Raw genomic sequence first — 25,006 nt, forward strand, 5'->3', positions numbered from 1 at the left:
GGTAGGAGGAGGAGGAGGAGGGGGGAGTCCTGCCTCTTTGCCTTCCTCAGATCAATGCCCTGGCCACTCACTTTCTGATGTTGCACGACGGGAAATGCTTTGAATACTTGCGACATGGCTGCGCGCATTGATCGCCGAGATTGACAGCAGCTCTGCCCATCGCCTTCTCCTGTCCGAGTGAGCGAGAGAGCCAGAGCAAGAGACGGAGAGAGAGGGAGAGAGAGAGGGGGGAGATAAAGAACAAATAGGCGAACAACAAAAGGTACTTGTAGTTTTGGACAGCTGAAGTTCAGGGAGAGTGTGCGGGATCCCCTCATGGCCCCGTGTGAGCAGACTTAAGTTTTCGCTCGGCAGATTCTCCACTGATCCTCAAAGTGCAGTTTAGTCTTTACGCGCGGACAGGAAGCACAGATATCGTCTTCACGTTCTTCACGGATCTCATCAAGGTAAACAACACGTTTTTTGTTGCCCTCTACACTTTTCAACATGCTGTGTGTCGCCCTGTTATTTTTCACCTTGTGTTTTATTGCTTCGCCGCGCTGTCAGCTCCAGCGTCCGCCGGGGCTGCGCGTCCGTTCCCGGCTCTCAGTACTGACGGAAAGTTTTCCAAACGTTAATGTGACGCGGATTAGACCCGGAGAGCGCCCAACTTTTATCGCTGCGGTCGCTTTGACGCTTTTTCCTTCACCAAAACAAGCAAAGTGCGCGCGGGTCGAGCACCGCGCGGCGCGGCGCGGCGCTACCGCGGCTCTGCTCTTCCCGAAACGGCGAATCGGCACTTGTTCAAAGTCTAACTTCAGAAACAAACTCAGCGAGGCCCGAATTAATAAAAGAAAACTCATTTTTATCTGTCTTGCTTATTGCAGCAGGGTGAAGTAAAGCGGCGCGGGCGGACACAACCCACCGTTCGTCGCGTTCCGCGGCGTAAACTGGACGCGCAAAACTTTTTTTTTTTTTTAATACTACCAAACACCGCACACGAGCGCTGGTGCCAAGCCACGCCGGTGCGGGTATTTAAAGGCCGATATCGCTGTAATGTCGTGTGTTCACACGTTCCGTAACTTTTCTGGCGTTGGCAGCAGTTTCGCGTCCGTCCACAGTGCGGTACTCTTCATTGACAGGGACGCGCGTCCCGGTAGGTTTGCCGTCTCTACGTGTGAGCCGGACAAGTTTATTTGAAGCTTTCGCCTGGCTCTTATTATAGTCCACATTTCTGCTTTTTTTTACGCGTATTAAAATGTATTTAGAACAACACATGGTCTCTCTGTAGCCAGGGAATGCGCTCTTCCTTCACTTTCTTAAGAGGTCAGGGGAATCGACCTCAGAAGAATGCGTAAGCCATAAATAAAATTGAAACAATCGCAGGGCTTGTCCATTTAGAGAAGATGCACTTGAACAGTTTTCCATTTAAGCCGAAGTCAGTAAAGCTCGGCGCTCCCGCACCGAACTGACAGAGGCTGTCTTGTTCCAGTCTTTTTAACATGGGTGATTTGTTTTATTGCCCTCATTTTCTGCAAGATAACACAGACAATTGATCACCTCGGGTTTAATAAAACAATCACCATTTCAGTATTGGCCTACTGTCACGTAAAACAAACTCTTTGACTGGAGTTTAAAAATGTCCCCACTCTTCTGCTCCTCGGGGATTATTTATGTTAAAATTAAATAACTCACCTCCAAAATAAAGGTGGCACTGCGTAAAAAAATAGGGCGGTTGGACACGATATTGCCCGTGTGTGTTGCGCCCACATTTGAAAGTCCAAAAATCGACACTAAAACATGTAACTGGAATTCACTGCAAACCCTGTAAAAACCCCCTTTTCTTGCCGTGTCTTTCTTTATTACTACTATTATGATTCCAATTATTAAACACGCTTCTTGGAGCGGAACAAACGTCACACCTGTGGCTGATTCGAGACAAGGTAATTGTCCTCTTGCCCCATTTTCATTAAAACAGTAAGATTTGGGGAGGAAGGTGGAGGGTTATGGCAGCAGACAGATCTTTTCTGCTGTTATCCGGGCACTTGCTCTGTCGCTGTGACCGCAGGTCTCCACATAAGGTAAGACTGTTCCGGGGACCAAACGCGAGTCGAAATGGGACATTTATAATTAGACTGCCCATTCAGCACATTGTCCTGATTGCTATACAGGGACACTCGGCTCTGTCTCTCTGACGGCTTGTGCTGCTCACAAAAAGAGCGAGAGGGGAAAGAGTGAGACGCGGCTGCGTAATGGCACAGCACCGCTTCACAGCCCTCACCTTTAACCATTTTACGCACAGAATCTGTCTGACAGCCTTATTCACCTTCTCCCTTCAGCTCTTTAAACTTGGCTCTCTGTGTGTGTGAGTGAGTCTGTGTGTGTGTGGGTGTGTGTGAGAGAGAGAGAGAGAGAGAGAGAGAATGTGTGTGTGATGGCTGCAGAAATGAAGGAATGAATAGAGCATAGCTATTTTGCCACTTCAAATCTGGTCTTTGATCATATATGTGTGTGTGTGTGTGTGTATATATATATATATATATATATGTATGTATATATATATATATATATTATATATATATATATATATATAAAGTAAATTGTCTGATTTAAAAAGTAATAATACCAACCAGTTGGTAATACAAACCAGTGGTTTTGCACGGTTTTTTTTAATTGGCTGCATTTTTCTTCTTCTCTCAAAACCGTTTCCCACCTTTTTCTTTTTACACGCAGACTCGCTGATGTGTCAGTAAGTTCAAAGAATTCAGGACTTTCATTTCAGCATGAAGAGAGAAAGCCACCTGGCTTGTCTAAACATATCCTGCACTCTGTCCGGGTTCAATGTCTCCCGTGTTGCAAGAGCAACTTCGCTGCTGCCCATATTAATTAGTTAGAAAATATTACAGAGAAATGGGAAAGAGAATAAATTCTGTCTCTAGTTTCAACTGTTGTTGCTGTATGAAGGTGGAAAACAGAGGGATCACAGAAAATAGAGAAATATGAGGGGGAGGAAGAGGAAAAATATGCGCTTTACATCTCTTCTTAGCTTCTGTAGCGACACTTTGGTTATCAGATGATTTTCTTCCCCTTTTTTTCTTCGGCCGATGCTGTTAACGTAAAGATCGAAGGTGATCGTTTCTTTTGACAGGTGACGTTGATGAGCAGGAGGTTTATTACAAAACTAAAAAAAGCCCTCGTAGGTGTTGAGTTCACAGGTGTGTGAGGCTGCAGAGTATTTGATCTTCAAAAAAAAAGAAGAAAAAAGAGCCAATTCTGTTGGTGAAAGTGCCGCAGGTTTCATTTGCTCCGCACACTCTGAGGAAAATACCACCAGTTTTGACACCCAGTAGTCTGGATTCAGTTTAAGAGAGGCAACATTTTTTAACCCCACCATTGACACACACTTGTCAAATCCAGATTTACCCTTTTCAAATGTGGCAAACAACAGTTATGCTAGATTACTGTACGTGTGCATGTATGTGTTGGTGTGTGTGTGTGTATGTGTTGGTGTGTGTGTGTGTGTGTGTGTGTGTGTTCAAGCATGACCACCCGGAGGAGTCAATCGTTCCCTCTCTCAGATGTGTAAGGGGCAAATTTTACAGATTTATATCGTGCACCTTTTGAGCCGCTACCCCTTGATTCCCCTGTAGCATCAGTGCAGCGTCGCGTTCCTCACAGCATTTTGCAGAAGAGCAGCTATGACGGCGTTCTGCAGGGTCGTGGCGATGGAGAACACGTGTCTCCGCAGATGTTATCGTGATTATTTTTATGATATTTTGCCTCTGTGTTGGCTGAGGGCCGCTAACAAGAGCTGACGAGAGCAGATAAACAAAAGCAGGCCTGCTGGAGGTGTGTGTGTGTGTGTCTGTGTGTGTGTGTGTGTGCGCTAGCAGATGATGTGACATCTGTCTAAGCGTGATCTAATTTGCTGCAGAATATTCCAGAGATGATGAAAACTGACCAGGGGCGCGCCACCGCCAGGGGTCGGGGGTAATCTGCCCGCCTCAGCGGAAACTTTGCGGCGAGTTTGTAGCACGTCGCCCCCGTCACCATTCCTAATTTCCCTCTGTGGTAATTAGGCGGCGCGCGGCATCATAATGAATGCATTCATGCAGTGGCAGAAGTCTCGCCTCCTCTGCACATCAGAGACACGTCGGGAGGGTAGCGGGGACTGGCGGGATGGCGGCGAAGACGCCGTCTGTCGGGGTTTCTCCGTCCCCTCTGCTGTCGCCGCAGATGAAACTAGGCTTCACCTCCGTCACCAGGAGCACATCACCGCCACTCTCCTCCCTCCTGGTGGGAGAAAGCGCATCTGGACAGAGTAATCCCAGCTCCCCGAGCATAATCTCCGGAACGCCACAGTTGTTTCCCCCCTTGAACTCAGATTCAAGATCACAACTGTGCCACGAACTGCGGCGACACACCGACACTCACCGAAGGCTGAGTCGCCCTTTCCTGCTCCTTTAGCCTCGTCTCCCTCTGGCTGGTGTAAGTGAGCAGCATTGCTGACATTAAAGGATTACAAATAATTAAAAAAAAAAGGCTAAATATGTGTAACCTCGCAGGAAATGCATAATTACACAAGTAACCTAAGTGGCCTGTTTCGATCTGTATTATTCACTCTCTCAAAATGTTCTTTTTCTCCAAAAATAATTGGATTTTTTTTCTTCTTCCTTTTGAATCTGCATAGCATAGTTGCACATAATTAACTCTGACTTCAAAATGCAAACAGTCCCCGTTAGAGGCTTTGTTGTGTTTTTTTTCTTTCCTTTCTGTCGTGTTAATATATAGAATTAATTGCAGGGGCCTCGGTGGCAGCGTGGCTTCGGACAGTAATCAGGTGAAGGAACGCGTCGGCCTCATTGTTTGTTATGAATCAGATGAAGATTTGTACAGTGGTGATGGGAAGACGCCTGTATTTACATATCAAAGAGGCGCGCAGTGCAGCCGGGCAGTAATTAAAATGTGGTGGAGTTTAGAGTCACACACACACACACCACACACACACACACATGCAGCATATGGACCAAGGCTGAGAAGTGTCAGGTTGTGTGGAAAGAGTGCAGGTGGTTGAAACTGAATTTTAAACAAACACTCGTGTTCCCTCTGCAGATATCTGACTGCAGAATGCAAAGCTAATGTTTTTTGGGTTTTTTTTTTTTTTTTAGGGATTTGGCAACCATTTTGTTAGCTACATTGTGAGGGTCGCCGTTGGTTTTCTTTAATCGTTGACTCTGGGACAGCATCCACAGAGGGACGAGGCTTATTATCCAGGCTGTCCAGCCTCAATGCCGATGTGTATTTATTGATAGGTGACCTTGCCGGGGGACCCCCCCGGGATTATTTTAAAATGACAGAAGAAGAAGAAGCTGTGATCTTTGGCCCCCGAGCGACTTCTGTTGTGCCGGGGTCGGGGGAGCTCTGAAGACCTGAGATTGCGTCTTGTGAGCGAACAAGGGAAAAGAGATTAGTGCAATGTGGGAATATTACACAGCTCGCGCACAAAAGGATCATAACAAGCATTTTTTCTTGTGATCCCAGCACCACCACCCCCCCCCACCCCCACTCGCCGAATTGTGTTCTGATCAGGCCTCACGGGGGGGGGGCGGGATCCGCCGCCTCGGAGGAAGAGTTAACGGGCTCTTATGAAAATATAACTTGAGCCCACATGAAGAGCTGCGACAGAGTTGTCATGTAAACGAATGTGGAGCCGGGATCGCGGCCCCTCCGGGAGAGCACGCGGAGGACATACCATCTGTGAAGGAGGAATCCTTTCAATATTTATGAAGTCGCACTTATTTGCCTTGTTTTATTGCTTTGTTCGCGTGTGCCGGCGGCGGCGGGGCCGTCGGAGTTACATAAGTCTGCGCCGTCTCTGCAGGCTGAGCAGTCGGAGGGGATCCAGTCGGTGGGGCTGGACGGCCCGTTTGCTATCTGACAGGAGAAATACGATATTCACCGTGGCTGTGCGGCCGGGCCGGCCAATCTGGCCTCCTCGCCAGGAGTTGTGCTGTTTTCACACAACAGTTCTCAGATCAGATCTGCAGCTTTATTTCCACGTGTCCGTTTGAGCATCTTTAGGAGTAATGGGACACGATGAGTCCCGGGTCGGTTACTACTCGTCCCCTTTCGTTTGTTTGAAGCCCGTTTCTTCCGTCGCAGCCCGAGTTCCAAGTCTCAGATAATGTGTACGTTACCCTCTTGGATGGCTCCTGCGCTTGCATCATGGAGCAGCTACTGTGACTTCTAAAACAGACGAGGAAGTTATGGAAGAAAAAAAAAGAAAAAGATGCATTGGAGTTCCAGCAGGTTTTTTTCTTCACTCTGGAAAATGCTCGTGCACGGTGCCAAAAATGAATCAATGTGACAAAGAGGTAGAGAGGAGGAATAGATGGAAAGGGGGTTTTTGCGGCTCAAGTTTTGATGGAGTTAACCAAAGCATCTCTTCTCCCCTATCTTTTGAAATGATCCTCTCTGAATAATTTCTTTCTGCACCGTCTTGGATGTTTGGCAGTGCGTTATGAGAAAATGGCTCCACCAGACCTGACCACAAGCTTTCACTCTCTCTGTCTTTCTCTCGCTGTCTGTCTTTGTTATCCTCTTTCTCTCACACTCCCCGAATAAAGGGCTGGTGGGGGCGGAGGGGTGTTTGGACCTTGTCGGTGAGGAGATGGGCAAAGAAGCTGCACAAATAATGATGTGCAAGTAGCTCGAAATGAGGCTGCTTTAGTCTTGGAAAATCTTTCAGCTGAGCTGCTCAAAAGGAATTTTTCACAGGGGAAAGAGAAATATTTTGAAGGTGGTCGAGAACACTTATTGTACGTCGTGGGTGGGAATGCATGCAGTACCATTAAGGCAACTTTCCCCTGCTTATTTCAATTCAGATGAGGTTTCCTGCTATTACTGCTGCTGCGATGAACTTTATCCAGCTGTCTTTTTTTCCACTCCCTGATATTATAACCAGAAATAAACAGTGAAACACAAAAGCAAATTTTGAATTATAATCCATCTGCTCGAACTTTGAGGATCTTTGAATTAACAGAGATGCCCAAATAAACCGTCGAAGGCCGTGGAAACAGTCCGACTGGTTGAAATAAAAAATAAAAAAAAGCCCCAACTTGCACAACGGAACATTTATAAGCAAATTGCAGATGCAGCGAGGAAAGCCCAGAAAGCCTGACTTGGAGAAAGAAAGAGAGAAGAAAAAAAGACTGTCATAATCACTTTTTTGAATGGGAATGAAAAAGAAGAAATCTGCTGAAATGATAGAGAAAGCCTGTGGTTTGGCCTGTGGAGTAAATTTCCCATGAGCCTCTATGACAATCTAAGGGGATAGCCACTCTGGCACACGCCATCCGCCCACCACACACACACACACACACACACACACACATGCACATGCACCCACTGGGAGGAGTCATGTCTTGGGCTGGATGATTGACACGAGATGGGTGTGGACTGGAGCGAGGGAGGACCGGGGAATTATTTGAGGGGTTGTTCTGTCACAACACTTTTTTTCCATGAGACAAGATGGTCCAGAACTTTGCCGGGGAAAAACGGGACGAGGGCAGAAGACAAACATAACTATATGCCGTAGAAGCTTTAAAAAGCTCCCCTCCCACGGCGTGTTCACATGCAACAGTGATTTATGCTCACTGTCGGAACATTTTCACACATTTAGGCCGTCATACCACAGTGAGAAGTCACAGGGAGGAGGCCTGGGTCAACACCGGGTCACATGACCTCCACAGTAAAGACTGAGGTGCATATACCCTGGTTGTTGACTTTTTCTTTTCAATATTTACCATGTGTACGATGTTTCTGCTAACCTTAACGAAGCGTTTCGCTTCCAAACCCAAACCATAATGTGCTCCCCACAACCACAGTGCTTCTTCTAACTGAAGCATTTCAGTTGCCTGCACACGTTCAGCCCCGGCAACTTTTGTTAATGAAATTCATACCCATTCACAGTGACGCGCAGTTGGTGGTGTGGCTCTGCTCCCTACCACGTCTCTGCATGGGAAGGCGACGGTAAAACACATGAACATTAGCAAAAATGTTCATTAAGGTGGGCAGCGGGAAATAGAGGGATCAGGTAGAACTTTCTGAGGTGTTTAGTAGATCTCCCCGATGATTCCGCCATCGCTGACGCATTGATGTTATATGGACATGCCTGCTAGCCTATTTATAGCTCATGATTAGGGTTAAGGTTACACTTAGGGTCAGGACATCAAAATTCTGTTGGGTAAACATAGAAGCATGTAATCTATCGGGGCACTTTATTTTGAATCCCAGCCAGTACTCAACAAATGTAGGTGTAGTCACTGGGGAAAAAACTTGGGTGTCACATGTCTGCTGTAGCAGTCTTCATTATTTAATGAGGCGGGAGGGAGAATGGGGTCGACATTTGGGCGATACACCACTGCAGATGTGCTAAATCCAGGTAGGTGTCGTAAAAACGGGCTGAAAAATGAATATGAGGAAAATTAAAAGGAAAAGATCGTGTTTATTTACTGTCTTCATGGGCCTTTCGCAATCAAAAGCAGAGCTTTGGGGGACATTTCAACTCAGATCCCGACACATGCAGCAGAGCTGTGTTTTTTATTTTTCTGCGTGCGTGTGTTAGCAGAGAGAAAGGCTTTATGTTCTTGGTTAGGGGTGGGGTTGAGGGTAAAATGGGAAGGTACAATGTTCCTCCTCATCCTCAGCAATGCTAAATTTATTGGTTACCATCTGCAGGGTGGAGGAGTTTGGCCTGCGGTCAGGCCAAAGAAAGGCTTCTAATTAAACAGTCATCATTATCAACTTGTGGCCAGTGATCATCATGACCAGCAACGGTTCTTCCAAGATGAACATAGAATCTTTGAGGCTTTCCCTGAAGTCCATGCTAGACTGAATTAGAATAGAAGAAACAGAGGAGAAAAGTGCTAGAGGGACCTATTTTCCCCCCCTTGGCAGACCAGTTAGCGTGAGGCCCCGTGCCATATCCACTCAGGTTTAAACAATTACCAGACATCAGAGAACTCAGTAGACTCTTGGTGTTCACACAAACTGTCATGTCTTTGGCCGCCGTACTGAAAAGCCACGGTTTCACATGCGGCCGAGTGTCAGATGTAAGCGGAGCTTTTCGATAATTTCAATTAGTGTAAGAGGGTGTGCCTGCAGCGGCCGTATCGCTGTCGCCCGAGGAGCTTTCCTTTGAGTCTGACGGCCCCTTCATGTAGTATTTTCCAGATTTGATGTCTAACTGACACAGCGGTGCTGCAAGAGGAGGGCAAAATGGTTTATTAAGACCTAATAAGAGGATGATTAAAGGGGGTGACTTAGATTGGACGACCCACAGATGATGTGGAGGCACAGACGAATAGTTGAGGCTGGTAAAGAGCATCGGCCCGCGCTTGATATCATCACAGGTGACCCGCAGCAGAGCAGCTAAATGAATGCTGGAACCTCAGCAGTGAGAGTCGATGTGTACGTTTGAGTGTACGTGGCCTCGCTTACTGTAGGAATTTTTAAAAAACCGACCTTCGTAAATGATGCCGTGGAACCTTCACAACCAGAGGAACATCCTGCGCCACCAGGTCGCCCTCACGGGAAACTGACAGCAGTCACACACACGAAAAAGAATGAAGTCATATTATTGAACTTAATGAAAGCGCTTTGCACTCACCTCGGCGGAATTCTCGATTTTGACCAGCGATAGCCGCTGCATTTAGGAATCATTTATGAGAGCGTTGCGGCAGATTGTCAGAGGGGCCTTTTACGATTTCACAATTTCACAACTGACTTCCTCTTTAAAATGACACGGGCTTACCTGCCTATTACTGCCTTTGATTTCCACAGCACATGCCTCTGCGCTCCGAGAGGTATTCATAATAAGCTTAAACTCCGCCGGCTTCATTGCTAAAGGGTGCTTATCTCCCCGGCTATTGGAGGGAAAGAAGGGTAATATTTTTTCCAATTTCCACATTTTACTGTTTGGGCCGTCGTCTGTCCAGCTCCACATTTCGACCGTTGTGGAGGCTTAGACGCATCCCTACTGTATGAACACACGCACAGTCAACTGTGAGGCTTTGGAAATAATGTTTCGAGCACTCAAATCGTTCGGCTTCACACGTGTATTTTTTAAACCAGATGTCTCAATGCGTTTCCTCAAACCTTTGATTCCATTGATCTTTCAGGTGTTTTTCTCTTATTACAGCCCTCAGATTGTACCGCCTTGTGGCACTCGCAGTTTCATGTGCGCACATTTTCATTTCACTCCAGTGGAAACTTTTTTCTTTTCGACCAGTCAGATGCAGATGTGTGTTTATGTGTAATAGAAGATGCAGCTGAGAGCCAGGATGGTTTCGCTCGGAGCAACGTCGGATTCTTTTCCTGGTGGAATAAGGAGAGACACGTGTTTTGGTGAGGAAAAAGGCGTCGATCTTTCGGGGCGACCCACCTGCGGCGCCGCTACCTCGCTGCTAGTGTCTGGACTGGAAACCGTGCCGTTCCTCTGTGGCTCATCACCCTTTTTTTAGCCTTCAAACACGGCCAACGGTGCCCAGCAGAACCCTGCAAGGGAGGCACACAGAAGCCAACACATGCAGGGAAGGACTAAACCTTAATGACTGGCAGAATTTAAACACATAATCTGTAGGTGCAAAGTGTTTGCTTGAACTCCGTCTTTCTGCAGCGGTTAAATTGCGCAGCGGAGCAGGCTCGGGCTCGGCCTAAGTGCTCCCCAGCCCTCCGTCTTTATCCTCAGACTGCTGACTTTCTCAGTTTTACCGTTGCTTTTGCCATGCCGTAATGGGCTCCCAGGACATCGTGGCAACGTAATAACGGCACGACAATGTTTTTTCTACCCCCCTCATTCTTCACTCGACATTAAAATGTGCCCAGAAACGCGGGATATACGGCGCGGTGGGTGATGTCAGTTGTTATTGCTGGATATGCGAACCAGTAAATTTTCGACTATTTTCCACAATCTGCTGTCCAGAGTGCATTATGTCACAAAGGCCACATTGTAGCTCGCTGTGTGTACAGCAGTGTTGTCTCTCCCTTTCCCTTGTTCTCCACATTTCTCATTCACCTTTGGTGCCTCTGGTCCAGACTGCAGCCTTACGAGATGCCAATTTTCTTTTTTTTCCTCCTCTTGTTCTGCAGTCAATGTACCATAAGGCCATATGATGTCTTACCTAATTGGGAGAATATAAGTGCATGGAAAAGTGTCCAAGAGTGCCGCTCAGACTCAAGTTGAGCGACTTCGTGATTTGTAAAACAGTAGATGGTAATTGCCTCTATATTTAGATTTTTTATTATTATTTTGGTATAATTTGACTGGTGCTGCTTTCTTGGGTGCAGTATGGAATAGAGGAGCGTCGTGTTTTTCAGCTAATTAAATTTGCCACTAACATATGCTGGCAGGGACCTCTTACCTTGTTTGACTTATTTATTGCCTGACTCTGGAGGTAATTCGACCTTTTATTTTTTTGCAATCCAGAAAAAGTGTGTTAAACTGGATTAAACCGGCGATCGGTGGCTCCAACACTACATTTGTTTTCCTCTGGGGGTGGGGGGGGCAAGACAAGTGTCCCTTATTTCGGGACCTTCCAAGGCCAAGGAGAGGGGAGGGTAGGGGGTAAATTAGGGGGTGGGGGGAGGAATGGCATAGGGATGGGGACGAGAGAGAGGGAGAGCCAGTGAGAGAGAGAGAGAGCCCCAGAGTTCCTGCCATGTCACTGGAGATTTGTGTCCTCCTTCTAAATCATTTCCCTCTTAAGAAGATTAAGAAGGCAGAAATATTCTCCAACTGGTCATTTTCCCTCCCCCTAAATTGATTCATTTGCATTTGCAAATGCTGCTGCTAATTGTGTGTTTCAGGAAAAGACAAATGTGTCACTGTAAATAAAGAAAGAGGTCGTAATGTTAATTGTTGAAGCGGCCGCGGCGGTCAGCTAACCCCGAGGCAGCAGATTTACACGTGGTTGTGCACAGTCACTTCGGAGGCTTTGGTTTGTGGGGCAAAGGATGACAAAGCAGATTCCACCCCAGTGTCCTGTTCTTCCTTCTTTAAAAAAAAAAAAAATCCCGTGTGTATCCCAGGTCCTTCACCCAGGTCCACCCCTAAAATAACCGTCAGCTCCCAGCAGCCTTTCACAGACGCAGACGCGCAACAGTAAATCAAGTCGCTGGCGGGGAAATAAAGCCTCCATCAAACAGCGTGTCGCCGCTTTCCCTCGAAACAAGGAAAACAGGGAATAATCTGCAGACAACCAATGCCTCGTTGTAACCTGATCATTTATGGATCAGTTATTTCCTTTCTGGTTTAATTCACCATGTGATTGATTTTCAGTGCGCCACTGTTGGAAAATATCCGCAATAAAGCGTGCCTGAAATAGGGGGGAACCATTTGAATACAGATGCCGGCGGCTCGGGGCCTCGGCGCTGGAAAACACTCGGAGCCGGGAGACAATTGCAGGTTGATTATGTGTTACTGACAAAAGTTGCAACTCCTTTGTATGAGGCCGGGATATTTGCATCTAAATGCTTATTGTAGAAATTTAAATGGCATAAAGGCTGATTGTAAATGCCAGCTGTTGGGTTTAAAAAAAAAAAAAATTCAATAACGAAAATGGGGATGGAAATGAGGGAATTATTTTCAAACAGACTCGCCGAAATCAATAAGAAGGAAATAGCAGCCCTTGGCTTTTTTTTTAATGGAGTGTGTTTGTACAGTGGCATATGAATATATTTACAGTGATCCGTATGTTTTATTTAAACTGGAGGCGGTGATGTACAGCGGTGTTTATGTTCAGATGAATGACATCATCAGCATTGTGAGCGAAGTTCCGGAGTTATGAACGGAGGGATTTGCTGATCAGATCAGATCCTTTTACTGTTTGGGAGAAATTGTGTGTGTGTGTGTGTGTGTGTCTGCGTGTGTTTCTATGGAAGGGCGGTGAGACGGTGTGTGTGTGTGTGTGTGTGTGTGTGGGCTTCACATGTGTGCACCCGCTCGGGGGCCCGGAGCAGAGTGATGCCCCCGCTGGCTCTGCTCCTCCAGCTCTTTGTCCTGCAGCACTCAGTGTGTCTGCCTCCTCGGGAGACTGGCAGGCTCCTCTAGTGTGGCTCCACAAAGACCCAGCCTCCTTTGAGGTGTTAAAAACTTCCATTTATGCATCTCCCTGGACAAAAAAAAAAGAGAAAAAAAGCACCAAACCCATTTGAGCCCGGCAGCAACACAGGCTGATATTGTGTCCACGCTTCTCCGGCACTCATTTCACAGATTCTAAAACCAGTATGTGGTGAACAGGATTTGAGGGGCTAAAATGCCCCGTGAGGGCCAGGCGATAAGAGGGGAGAAACGCCACCACGCAGTAAACTAGACGATGGATCCAGGAAAATAAACACATTACCTGGGAGAGCGGGTGAGACTTGTTTTCATCCCCCTGCCCCCATAAACACACATCTATACGCAATCCCCCTCACCCAGCGCTGAGCGGAGGCAGCGAAAAAGAGGAGAAGATGATGTGCGTGCAGCTCTGGCGGAAAAGAAGTCACATCGGAATGTCCCGGGAAAAAACAAGCCTGTTCTGTGTCCTGTGTTTCCAGCCTTTGTAGTAAAACTCAAAGAGAATCGATGGGTTTCACTGGGGGCTGAACTGCGGAGATACGCTCTCGATTTGTCTCTCACCCAACCTCGACCCTAAAAGACTCTTATTCACCTCCTCTGAGCCCGGAGGAGCGACAGAGAACGGGTTTGGGCTGGAACAGCTGCCACCCCTACCTTTCCTTTCACTCCTGGAGAAACACAGGTGGCAGTTTCCCTCCCAGCGAAGACATTTTGACCCCGGCGACGCTCCCGCAGCCTCACCCGACGCGCCGGCGCTACACTGCGGCTCGGAGAAAAGGCGGTTTGAGGGAGACGGAGGGAAGATAAAAAGAGGGGACGAGAGATTTGCAAGGCTGCGACAGCTAACAGGGTGTTGAAGCATGAAACAGCTGCACGTGACTGACCTGTTTCCAACGCTAAATAACTCAATGACATGCTGGATTTCTGGTTGAAATGCAGCGCGTCCGACTCGAGCTGGGTCCCCCCCCCCCCCCTGCACTCGGCTGTACAAAGGGCAGGACGCGACAGGACGTGATAGAGCCCCACCCCTCGAGATGAACACCGGGGGACCACCTGAGTGTTGCCCTCCCAAAAGGCTCCCGTGAGGTCGATGTGAAGCTCCGTGTTTAACACAGTCACATGATCATTTCTATGCCAGAATATTCTCCACTTAGCTTTGCCCCCCCCACCCCATTTCTTCATTCTCCCAGGGCCATTTCCTCCCAAACCCCCCACCTCTCTGTGGGTGCTGCTTCTGCAGAGATAACTGCGCAGCACCCAGGTCGGCAGCAGCCCGCCGATGGCATAGATTACCTGCATTGTCAAAATAACGGACTCTGCAGAATTCCCACTTTAGACACGGGGCAGGAACGAGGATTTGGGATGGAGGATTGTCGTAATATGTCAGCTCTTCCCAACACAAGTGGAGGTAAATCCAGCCTCGCGTGTATTCAGCGGTAGTTCCCCGATCATGTGATGGGATGGTGTGGAAATGACCTCACAGATGCCGAAGTTTGGAATTTGAATGTCTGAAAAAAGGGTCAGAGTCTGATTTACTTTGGATGCTTTCGGACAGCTTAACCCGTCGTTTTTTCGTGCGTGCGTGCGTGCGTGCGTGCGTGCCGCCCTTTGACAGAAATGCCAGCGAAGCTGTCGGCGCCTGCGTCCTGCTCCTTTGATGTCGGCCCGTCTGGATTCGGAGATTTCGTTTTGGAGAGTCAACCTTCTGCATTGTCACGGGGGAAAAAAAAGAAAACGCTCAGCCTCGGCGCCCCACTCGCAGGTTCGGTTCTAAAAAAGAAAAGTATTAAAGTCATAATTTGAGTTTAGGGTTGCGTCAAAGTGAATTTAATAAGTCCCTGATCCTCTAATTAGGAAAGGGGAGTGCCTGTTTTATGTTTCCTGCCTGTAGGTCCAACACAGCAGGAAAAAAAGCTGCTCCATGCCGCTACAATAGGCTGCTTGACACTCATTCCCATTACACCACTGGGATTACACTGGCTTCATTATAATATCACTTGGGTTCCCTCATTATATTCAATTATAAATTCTTTTGTTTTTTCCCTCTCTTCCTCTCCCAGTCAGCAAATAATTAACTTAGATTACAGGCTGCAAAAGGACTGCATTTGTCCATGTATTATTTACAGCATTGTTCTCTATTAACGGCGCATTAGGGATTCAAAGGTTAGCTGGTGTGTTCCCAGTGTAATTACGAGAGCTCCAGTTTATCAGAGATTAAACACACAGTCAGATGTTTGACAGGGAGCGTCTTATTGAATTACCATCCTTGTAGCGTGCGTTTTATTCAACAAGGCAGGGATTTGGTGTCGGCAGCTATTAGAATAAGTTCTTCTGTGTATGCGTGTGTGTGTGTGTGTGTGTGTGTGGGTGGCTGGTTACATCTGGAGCAGAGTTCAGAGCTGTGAAATCGTGTGTGTTTGGCATTATTTGAGAGGCAGGAGTAGACTTTAAACTCGGAGGTGCTATTCATGCGACAGCTCTCCATTCAGCTGGGGTCACCTGGGTCTCCTCTCCCCTATTGTCACCTCCAGCCTCAAGGCTGCCACATTCAGACCTCTCTGCAACTCCCGTCTTTATCTTGCTCGCTCTGTTCGCTCTCCAGCCTCCCACACAGCAGACGGCACTCCGACAACAATGCAGCCGCGGTCGGTACATTTGTCTGAGCCTGGTTGTCGGCGGCTTACTGGTCCCGCTGACGGGAGACCGAGGTGCCATAGTGCAAATTAGAGGCAGATCGGTTAAGCGTGACCTTAAAAAACCCTTGGCCCCCTTTAATTGGCGGAGCTGAGGCAGACTAATTGTATAAATCAACCGGTAATGAGATCTTGGCTTATTGTGAAACAGAAAATAATTTGAGAAAATGACCATGAATGAGCTTTTCATCCCCAGATTCTCCTGATCGGTGAATTGTTTGTCCTCCCCCCCCCCCCCTTCCATTTGCTTGTCATGCACCGTGCTGGAACTAGCAGAGCACGGCCTCAGAATAAACCGTTAGCGAGGCAGAGGTGAAAAAAGTGGAGAAGAATTCAATAATAGGAGCAGGGACCCTGAGCTGGGACGACGACTCCCCAGCTGGGTCTCCCTCCCTGCTGGAGCCCCTCAGCAGGACTTCTGCACCTCCGTATTCGCCACCTCAGCTTTTCTGACCGTTGGAATCAAGCTTCCAACGTCCCGTGTCGCGTGATCACGCACTCAAACGAGCTCGCCTCTGTCTTCTTCTCGCCCTTCAGGTGTTTTACATGAATCCAACACCACGCGGGCACTGATTGCAGGGAGCTGGGGATCGAGTCTTTCACATTTTTGTAAGTATCTGTTCGGCATTTTCTCTGTTGCCGCATGTGTCAAAGCCCCCCCCACCCCCCCACTGTTTCCCACCCGCATGGAACACCTGCGTCAAATGAGGTGGACAATTGGATAGACTCACAATGTATGCACAATTAGACACTCATAGCAGCCACGAGGTTAGCCTGGTCTTAGCATCCCTCCCACCCTGGCTTTGCTGTGTTGCTGCAGTCCCGGCCTGCGTGCGTGCGGATCGCCGTTTTTGCCGTCTTACCTTTGGGGCAAATGCGAAAACGTCGAGTAAAAAAAGTACAGTGGTAACTGACACCAGGCGCCAGTCGTTTTCACTTAACGAAACAGCCACATGCCTCAGATTCCGTCAGATTCGCAAATAATGCGGCAATTTTACACCAAAACAACATGACAAATATGATCAAATGAGGTCAGAGGCAGTCTGGTAGAATGTTCCAGTATCTGAAAGCAACAAAAATAAATAAAAATAACACAATAAAGAGCATTGAGGCATCATCGGTGCTGCTGCTGCTGCTGCTTTTCTAATAAAGACGCGTCTCACTGCAGGTGTTACGCAAATAAAGGTGAGCAGGTTAGTGGAAATAATATCTTTTCTTTTAAATGTCAGTCGCAGACATGGTGGGAGTCATTATTGTTGGAGAATCTCTTCAATAACAGGAAACATCTACCTGAATTCAAAGTTCACGGCTGTTACGTCTTATTTAATCAGGCAATTTCGCCTTCTTTTCAGCCAGACTTTCCTGATATGCTGTGAATGTCTGGAACTTAAAACGCTTCCCCGTGTTTGTTAGATGAAGATGGAGAAGGAAAAAAAAGCCCACTGTCAAATTAGTGGAGACATCCCAGTGTGCCAGAGCGCCATGGCAGCCGTGTGCAGGTGGTACATTTTCCAGCGCTGAATTCCCATAACAGTAGAGTTCACCTTTGACCTTTGGGGGATTCAGCGGGCTGAGCACTACCAGCTAACTGAATTTTGAGATTAGATTAAAGAATAATTGGCCACTTAAGAGGAATCACTTATTTTGAGCTAGCATTGCTTTTTGTTGCTAACTGTAACGCTAAAGCGTCGTTGTGGGTCGCGTTTAGCAACGCTAACTTGTTAGCCTGTTTATATATGTGTACACGTGCATGAAGGCAAGTATATTTGTTTAGATTAGAGACATTTAATCACATAATCCAATCTGGAAAGCCCCGAGGACACGTCAGACCTTCCAGTCTGTTGTTTATCTAATAAGCTTTAGCCGCGTGGTCGTACGGCTCCGACTCCAGTATCAAGGGTGAGGTTTGGAAGCATCCAGGCCTCCTGTCAGAAGTTAAATAATCATCACATCATCACATGGAAAATGGACGGCCCTTTTAAGGATCATTATCTTTTCTCTATCAAATGGAGCTCTTCTAAATGTTATCTGCTGTCAGGGGAACCCTGTTCTTTGTAACAGCACTGAAGGAAAGATCAAAATATGCATTTTATTTTTATTTATTGTTTTATTTATTGTCTGTTTACAGATTGAGTTCAGCTGGCGGTTATGATGCAATTCGGGGATTTATTAAGGTTATTTAATGGTTTGTTGGAATTTAGTTCCCTCTAAGTCTAAAAGGCTAGCGCGTACATAGCCTCCATGCTGTTTCCGAGCTTCAGGACAGAAGTTCCCCTAATAGCTGGGAGCGTGTCATTAGCATTCCTACCTCAGCTGCGCCAAGCAAAGCAGGACTAAAAGTCTGATAAAATGAATTAATGAGTTTAACCGGCAACTTTTTTTTTTTTGTCTTCCTCCCCAAAACATGACGAATCCTCTCCCACTGAGGCTGCGCGCGTGAAATCCCCCGCGCGTCGAGAGTAGCCCGTTAATTGATTTGCAAATTATTTAAAGTTTGCAGCACCCAGGGGAGCGCTACGCAGTAACGACAGCCCGTTAAAGAGTCGGAAAACTCATCGCAGGCAAGACGGTATTAATTTGTAACAATATGGACCTCAGGCTAAAAGCGCCGGTGTTGTCCCACTGCCGCAGCTAAGTACGCTCTTTAAAATTTGAAGTGCGTAATAGATCTTTTATTCCGCTTTGTTTTTCCTTAAGGGTGCTTTTATCTTCATTGTGAAAACATTAGCGCTAACCACCAGACTCAGGTTAGCCAACCGCCTGGGTAAGAGCTGAACATTTTGTTGTGGTCGGGAGAAGATGAAGTCGTGGAATGCAGGCCGACCTCATAACACGCACGTCGCGCGTTACAGCGTTTTAAGCTAAAATTCTTTGATCTCCGTTGTTAATATCAAGGAGCCTCTAATCTCGACCTATTAGCAACCGCTGTCATTCAGACACGTGGTGTCAGCCTGATTTAAATAAAATGAAATGAAGATAGTTGTTTCTGGTCCCTTGGCTTCACTCATTGCCATAAACATATGCTCTGTGCCCCCGCTTCCTTCCATCTTATTTATGACTTTAATTTGTTGTGTGGGCTGCGCGAGAAATCAAATTTAATCCAATCCTCCCAGGGACCCTGTCATATAATAACATGGTAATTTCTGTGTATCCTTTTGAAAAATGAGGAAATTAATTCTTCCTGACATGTTCTAATTATTCCAGTGTGAACGGCGGATGGGCTCCTTCTCCTCCGCCCCCCCCCCCCCCCCTCCCCGGCCCCCTAAGTGTCAGTTGCCGACGGGGGGCGAGGTGCTAATGCTGACCAGCAGTGCGTTTAATTTGAAACATGAGCAGACACCTTTCAACACACCTTCTTAATGTTGAAGTGGCTCACACAAATTAATTCACTACTCATCTGGCAGCTCTGGCTGAGGTGCACATGTGTGTGCCTGCGTGCACGCCTAGAGGTAAAGCGTGCTTTAGTTGGTAGCGGTGGAGGGGGGGGGGTAGAATGGGACACTGAGTAAAGGTAGCAGGAGGTGTAAAGTGCATGTATGTCACACATGGACCAGGTATCACCGTACCACATGTTGCCAGGTGTTGAGTGGGCGCAAAGCTGTCGGCTGGGACTCTGGGATTGCTTGGACAGCATCCCATCAACCCCCCCCCCCCCCCCACTGCTACGCCAGCACCGTTCCTCCGGATCTGGAAGAGTTCTCGCGCCATTTCTCCACAAAGTGAACTGATAAAATGATTTAATTACACTGTCATCAGGTAGTCTTTAGCTCATCACTTCAAGCTCCACAGGGAGGCTGGTAATTTTCCAGGGAACGCCGCTCATGTTTTACGATATCTTTCCAATTCCAGGCATTTATTACAGAGTGAAACGCGCATGTATATGGTCCCTGTGACGTAACGTAATCCCAGCTTCTGTGAGTCCACGACTCATGTTAGCGCCAGACCGAAGGAAAGTCTCTCCGCTGTAATTATCAGAAGCGGCTGAAAAAACACAGCATTAAAACAGAAATACAGAAATGGGGCCGACCTTCGGAGTCGGGTCAGAGAGCAGCGGGCCCACATGTTGCTGTAGCTTCAGGAGGACCGCGCACGGCATCGCCAGTGGTGGGCGGGTCCGCCTACCGACTCAAAGAGGCGTCTCCTCGGCCGCGCCGCCTCCATAGATTAAAGCCGCCCCCCCCCCCCTGCACGCCCCCACCACCCACACCCGCAGGGTTAATCACTGCCATTTCGGATCCTTGCACAGGGAGCCAATGGGTTCTCCATCACTGTGGAAGAAGTGAGACATGAGCCACCGCACGGGCTGACGCTGCAGTCCTGCGGGCAGATCCACTTCATGAGCTTGTTTCCACTCTGCGCCGTCGAGGTTTTTAAACTCCGGTTTACGCGCGTTAACAAGTTCGCAGCGCCCGGACAGGGCGCAGCGAGATGTGCGCAGTGAAGCACCCGGGGGTTGTAGTCGCTGGTAGGATGTGTGCAGCTAGCTTCTGTGTCTCGCTGCGCTCTACGTGAGCCTGTTAATGACTGAGGGCTGCGATCCGCCGTCCCGTGCCAAGACCCACATGGCTGCTGGCGGTGCATTAAATCAGCAGTCAATTTGACTGGAAGTTTGAAATCTGGACTCGGTTATGGGGATGTGCTGAGGCCGTGTTAATAGCTAGCTTGTTGTCCATATGGTACTGCTTTAATAGAGCACATTTGTTGCAGATGGCGGGAGACTCGGTTAGGCAGAGGCAGTTTTTGGCAGGGGCTCGCCTTCCAAAAAGGCTGCTGCGCTTGTACGACCCGGTCCAGGCCAACCCGGCTGCGTCTGTCCTCGCCGCTTCTCCTCATTCATCAAGGATCCCGTCCTTCAGCTGCGGCCGAGCAGCCCCGCGGCGCCGCGTGCTTGCCCCGCGGGCGAGGTTGTTTTGGACCGCAATCAGTAACGAACGCAGGACAAAACTTTGGGAGTCAAAGACAGAACTGTCGAGCGTTCAACCGTCTCTTCAGCTGAATGATTCAGTAGTGAAAAAGTAACGCGCGTCAGTCATTCTGTGTCACACCTGATGCTATTTTTAGAACTCTGGTGTTCACTATGTAAATACGGCGTCTGCATGTAGCATAGAACCTCAGAAGGAACGCCGCTCCTGCGGCGGCCATTGTTTCATTCTGGCGTGCGCTCGGGGTCCGCGTGCTTTTTGCACTTTGAGAGGTGAGGATGCACGCTTGGCCTGCTCTGCACTGTTTGACGGTTGTTTTCTCACGTTGTCACCGGCTCACTGCGCCCTGCCGTGGTGATGGTATTATGTGCTCTGGGGCCGAGCCGAGCGGAGAAGAGAGCAGAGCCGCGGCGCCCCCGGCCGCGCCACTCCCGCCTCCCCAGACACCTCATTGTGAGAAAAGTGTCGGCCGGGCCCTCCGAGCCCGGCGCATCCGCCGCCGCGCTAAGTGCCGGGCCAGGCTGAAAGGCACGGCGTCCTTGGGCCGGGCTCATTCTTTCCAATCTCTCAGAGGCTTTGTCTCATAATGAGAGCAGAGGGTAGAAAAAAAGCCGAATTACACCCATGTCACCGAAAGTTGGTGTGAACAGGGCCGAGATGTCATTTGCTGTTGTGTTTTGGTGCTCATGGCGACGCTCACGAGGGAGCGTCGTGACAAATGAAGTTTCAGGAAAGGGCAGCTTTGCTTTCAGCGGCGTCAAAAAAAAAAAAGTGCGATTTTCACAGCTGGCTCGACTTAAAAGCCATAAACAACCGACGCTTGAACAGAAGACGACTCCCTCTATGGTCGCTTCATGCTCTTAAAATACCAAATCAATATATTTGTGTCTTTTCGGAGGTCCAATGGCAGCGAAACCGCAGCAATCGAATCTCAAACACCCTCCCGTCCGTCCCGAATCAAAGCCAGAACATCTGATTCTTCATGTCTCCAGTAGTTTGGGGGAAACGACCCCTCCAGCGTGATGACATCATGACCACATCCTTTTGCCTCACTGACGCTGCGACTCTCCGCTCCGGGTCCTCTGCGGCGAGCACGGCGCTCGCAGAAGCCGCAGCGCCCTCGCCACACATGGGCTGCAGCTGGACCACCGCCGGCCCCTCCGAACGTTCGGGGGCCGCTCGGGGACCTGCGGTCGCAGCCCGTCCACGCGCAGCTGCGGGGGGGAGGAGGGGGGGGAGGCAGCGCGGGGATCGGCGGGCGGGATTTATTTGATGCAAACGTATCATCAGACAAAACCCACGTTGTATGCAACCCCCCCCCCCCACAATGGAAAGAGCTGTAATTAATGATGTCAGTTCGTAAAAAGAGAGAATGGGAAACCATATTCTGCTTTAATTAAAGACGTGCTTATAGGAGGAAAATGTATGTTCTCTCTTTCTCTCTTCCTTCCTTCCTTCCTTCCTTCCTTCCTTCCTTCTTCCTTCCTTCCTTCCTTCCTTGTGCTTGTTTCCTGAATATCGCTCGTTTTATAGTGAAAATCTGGTTCTCTGTCGTTTCTCCTGCCAGAACACCCCCACACGCTGACATGGAGGGCTTTCTTCGTAGCAGCTTTTTACTGAGGTTAGTTTCATTTCCATTGTTGCCATCCAGAATCACAGGTTTGGTGGGGGGGGGGGGCTAACAGGGGTTAAGCACTTTGACACATTGTTAGCATTAGACTTTGTCCCCTGTGTGCGTGTCTGTGTGTGTGTGTGTGTGTGTGTGTGTGTGTGTGTGTGTGTGTATTCCAGGATATTTCTCAGACTCTCTTACTCGTTACTCATGCCCCCCCCCCAACCCCAACAGGCCCCCCGTCACACTGATAAACATATATCAAACCCGAACATGCGGAGTCACACCCCCGCTTCCCCTTTTCCTCCCAGATTTTTGTGTCTTTACTCTGCATGTTTTGCCCCCCCTCCGCCCCCCCCTCCCCATCAACCACCCTGTAGGATTTTGGGGTCCAGCGTATGTTTTGTGTTCCGGCCCACCCTCCTCCATGTTCGGATTCACTCCAGCACAAAGATTTACTCCCCCCCCACCGTATCTCCGCTCTCGCTGGGATTCTAATTAAAAATTTGTGCTGTCATTACATACAGAGGAAGTAAATAAGGGAGCGTATTTACCGTCGGCTCCTTTCCTCGTCAGACACCTTCTCCGGGCTGCAGCGCTGCTCCCTAATTAGGCCGGGCTCATTAGGAGCCGCAGCAGCAGCATCTGCCTTTCAAAGCTGCTGTCAGCCAAACTTTACTAAAGCTAATGAATCCTCTTTGATTTCTTTTTCAAAAGGTCACTTATTTGATTAAATTAACAGACCCCCCCCGAACCGTCGGAGGCAATCTCAAAATAAAGGACGATTTGACACCATTACGCCGCCGTAATCCAGCGGAGAATCCCAGGAGGGTCTAAAATAATGCCTTCTGTTTAAAAGTCACGCGTCTCTGTCGGCCTGAGAGCTGCAGCCATCAGCACGTCCCCGTTCATGGATGAGTCCGCCTGTTCCAGCGTGACCTTTGACCTCGATCTGCGGGAAAACCTTCCGGTTATTCAAGCAAACCCATTACGGTGCGATTAATCCCGATCCTTCTGTCCCGCGTCCTTTTTGATTAAAGATGTAGAGCTAGCTGGGCGATATCGCGCGCCGCCACCCTAAGGCAGCGTTTTGCTCTGGGCTTTTTGCCCTTTCGCCCTGGATAAGACCCGGGTCCAGGAGGGGCACTGGGCTGACGGGGGCAGGGGGTTAGAGTGGGGATGAGGACGGAGGTGGAAAATCCTGCAAATCTTCTAACGTCTGCAGATGTTACTGAGTTAGGAGCACACGGAAGGCAGCACATAGCTGTTTCATGACTGTAATGAGTCACGAGTTTGGGTTTGTGTCACACACACTCGAGCGGTTGCAGCAGTAAAAGTGTGTGACGGTGCCGGATAAACACACACGCACACGCGCGTACGTACTCAGCCATTGTTAAAAATACATCAAACTCCTCGCCTTTTAATCTTCGTCACGTCACAGGGAAATAACGCCAAACTCTTAAAGGCAACACAAAAGTTGCGCGGCCTGCATCTATCAGGGGTGTGTGTGTCGTTAGGGTAAATCTAACACGGTTTCATTTCACATCAATTTTTCATCCGTGGTTGGGAGATATTTAACAGGTTTTTGTTTGTGCATTCAAAGAGACTGAGAAAGTGAGAGCAGGTGGGTGGGAGAAAGGGGAAGGAAGAGACGGAGAGAGTGAGAGCGAGAGAGGCAGACGGACAGAGAGAGAGAGAGCGAGAGAGGCAGACAGACAGAGAGAGAGAAAACAAGAGCGAGAGGGAGAAAGAGAATGTCTGTCTGCTCCCAATGGGCCAGACCTCCCCCTACATTTCTGCCATTATTTGATGTAATGAAAGGAGAAAGTGTGTAACATTGAGATTGTTAATTAATTTAGTCTAACAAGATGAAGATAAATGAAACCCACTGAAGGTTGACTAGGCTAAGGGGCCCACTTAGCATTTTCCTGCCCTCCAGCTCTCTCGCTCTCTCCCTCTCTCTTACACAATGGAGCCCAGCTAATAGCTGCAGCACCGAGCACAGCACTGAGCCCTCGTCCAGGAAGCTCTACTGTGGAACTTTATAGTGAAGTATTTTACCCATAATCCTGTTTTTATCGTCACATTGCTGCTCAGGTCTACAGAATCATCACACAAGACATCCAAGACCAGCGGAACAAAGTGACGCAGATCAAATGTTGGGACTGAATTTTCGGAACACTTCCTCTTTAATGGCAGCTTGGGGGCCATTTGACGGCCAAGAAAGACAAAAAAGCAAGCTGGACTTAAACAAAGCCAGACATTTGTCATCATCCGGAGCTCATGCAGGCAAATCAGTAGTCTATCAGAGTCCTTTCTCAGTGGACACTTTGTACGGGATCTTGGTGGCAGCACAGACCAATCATTATGGCGCCCATTCTTTGCTCCCTTAGTTCTCAAGTCATCAACAATGGGTTGTTGATTGTATGGAAAACACCAGAACAATTATGCCCTCTGTTTTGGTGAAATGGCCGCTTTTTAAAGTGCAATCTTCGATAATGGCCTCATTATTGTTATTCTTGGAGCGGGCCGCGCGAGAACGAGAGGAGCTGCCGGCGGTACGTCATTATTTCGTGAATTTCGATTCGCCCGTCGCGCCGTCGCTCGGCAAAACAGAATCGCGGCAAATTAAGTGAACGGTCGCGTCCGTCGCCTAAAAGGTAGCGCTCGATGAGCTGTT

At 48.4% G+C, this 25,006-nt stretch overlaps 1 protein-coding gene across 5 annotated transcripts in view; it reads left to right on the forward strand.

Moving 5' to 3' along the window:
- Nucleotides 1–18: 18 nt before the first annotated feature.
- Nucleotides 19–25,006, forward strand: part of sox6 (SRY-box transcription factor 6) — a 104,595-nt gene continuing 79,607 nt past the window's right edge. The window contains exons 1-3 of one of the 5 annotated variants that reach the window (XM_057024848.1): nucleotides 19–446; nucleotides 16,330–16,401; nucleotides 22,282–22,335. In XM_057024848.1, the coding sequence (XP_056880828.1) occupies nucleotides 22,301–22,335 (35 nt within the window). In that variant the 5' untranslated portion in view covers nucleotides 19–446; nucleotides 16,330–16,401; nucleotides 22,282–22,300. The remainder of the gene's footprint in view (nucleotides 447–16,329; nucleotides 16,402–22,281; nucleotides 22,336–25,006) is intronic. The other 4 variants (XM_057024861.1, XM_057024866.1, XM_057024858.1 and 1 more) reach the window with 4 other exon arrangements.

This window comes from Takifugu flavidus, chromosome 2 (genome assembly GCF_003711565.1).
Source record: "Takifugu flavidus isolate HTHZ2018 chromosome 2, ASM371156v2, whole genome shotgun sequence".
Taxonomy (NCBI): domain Eukaryota; kingdom Metazoa; phylum Chordata; class Actinopteri; order Tetraodontiformes; family Tetraodontidae; genus Takifugu; species Takifugu flavidus.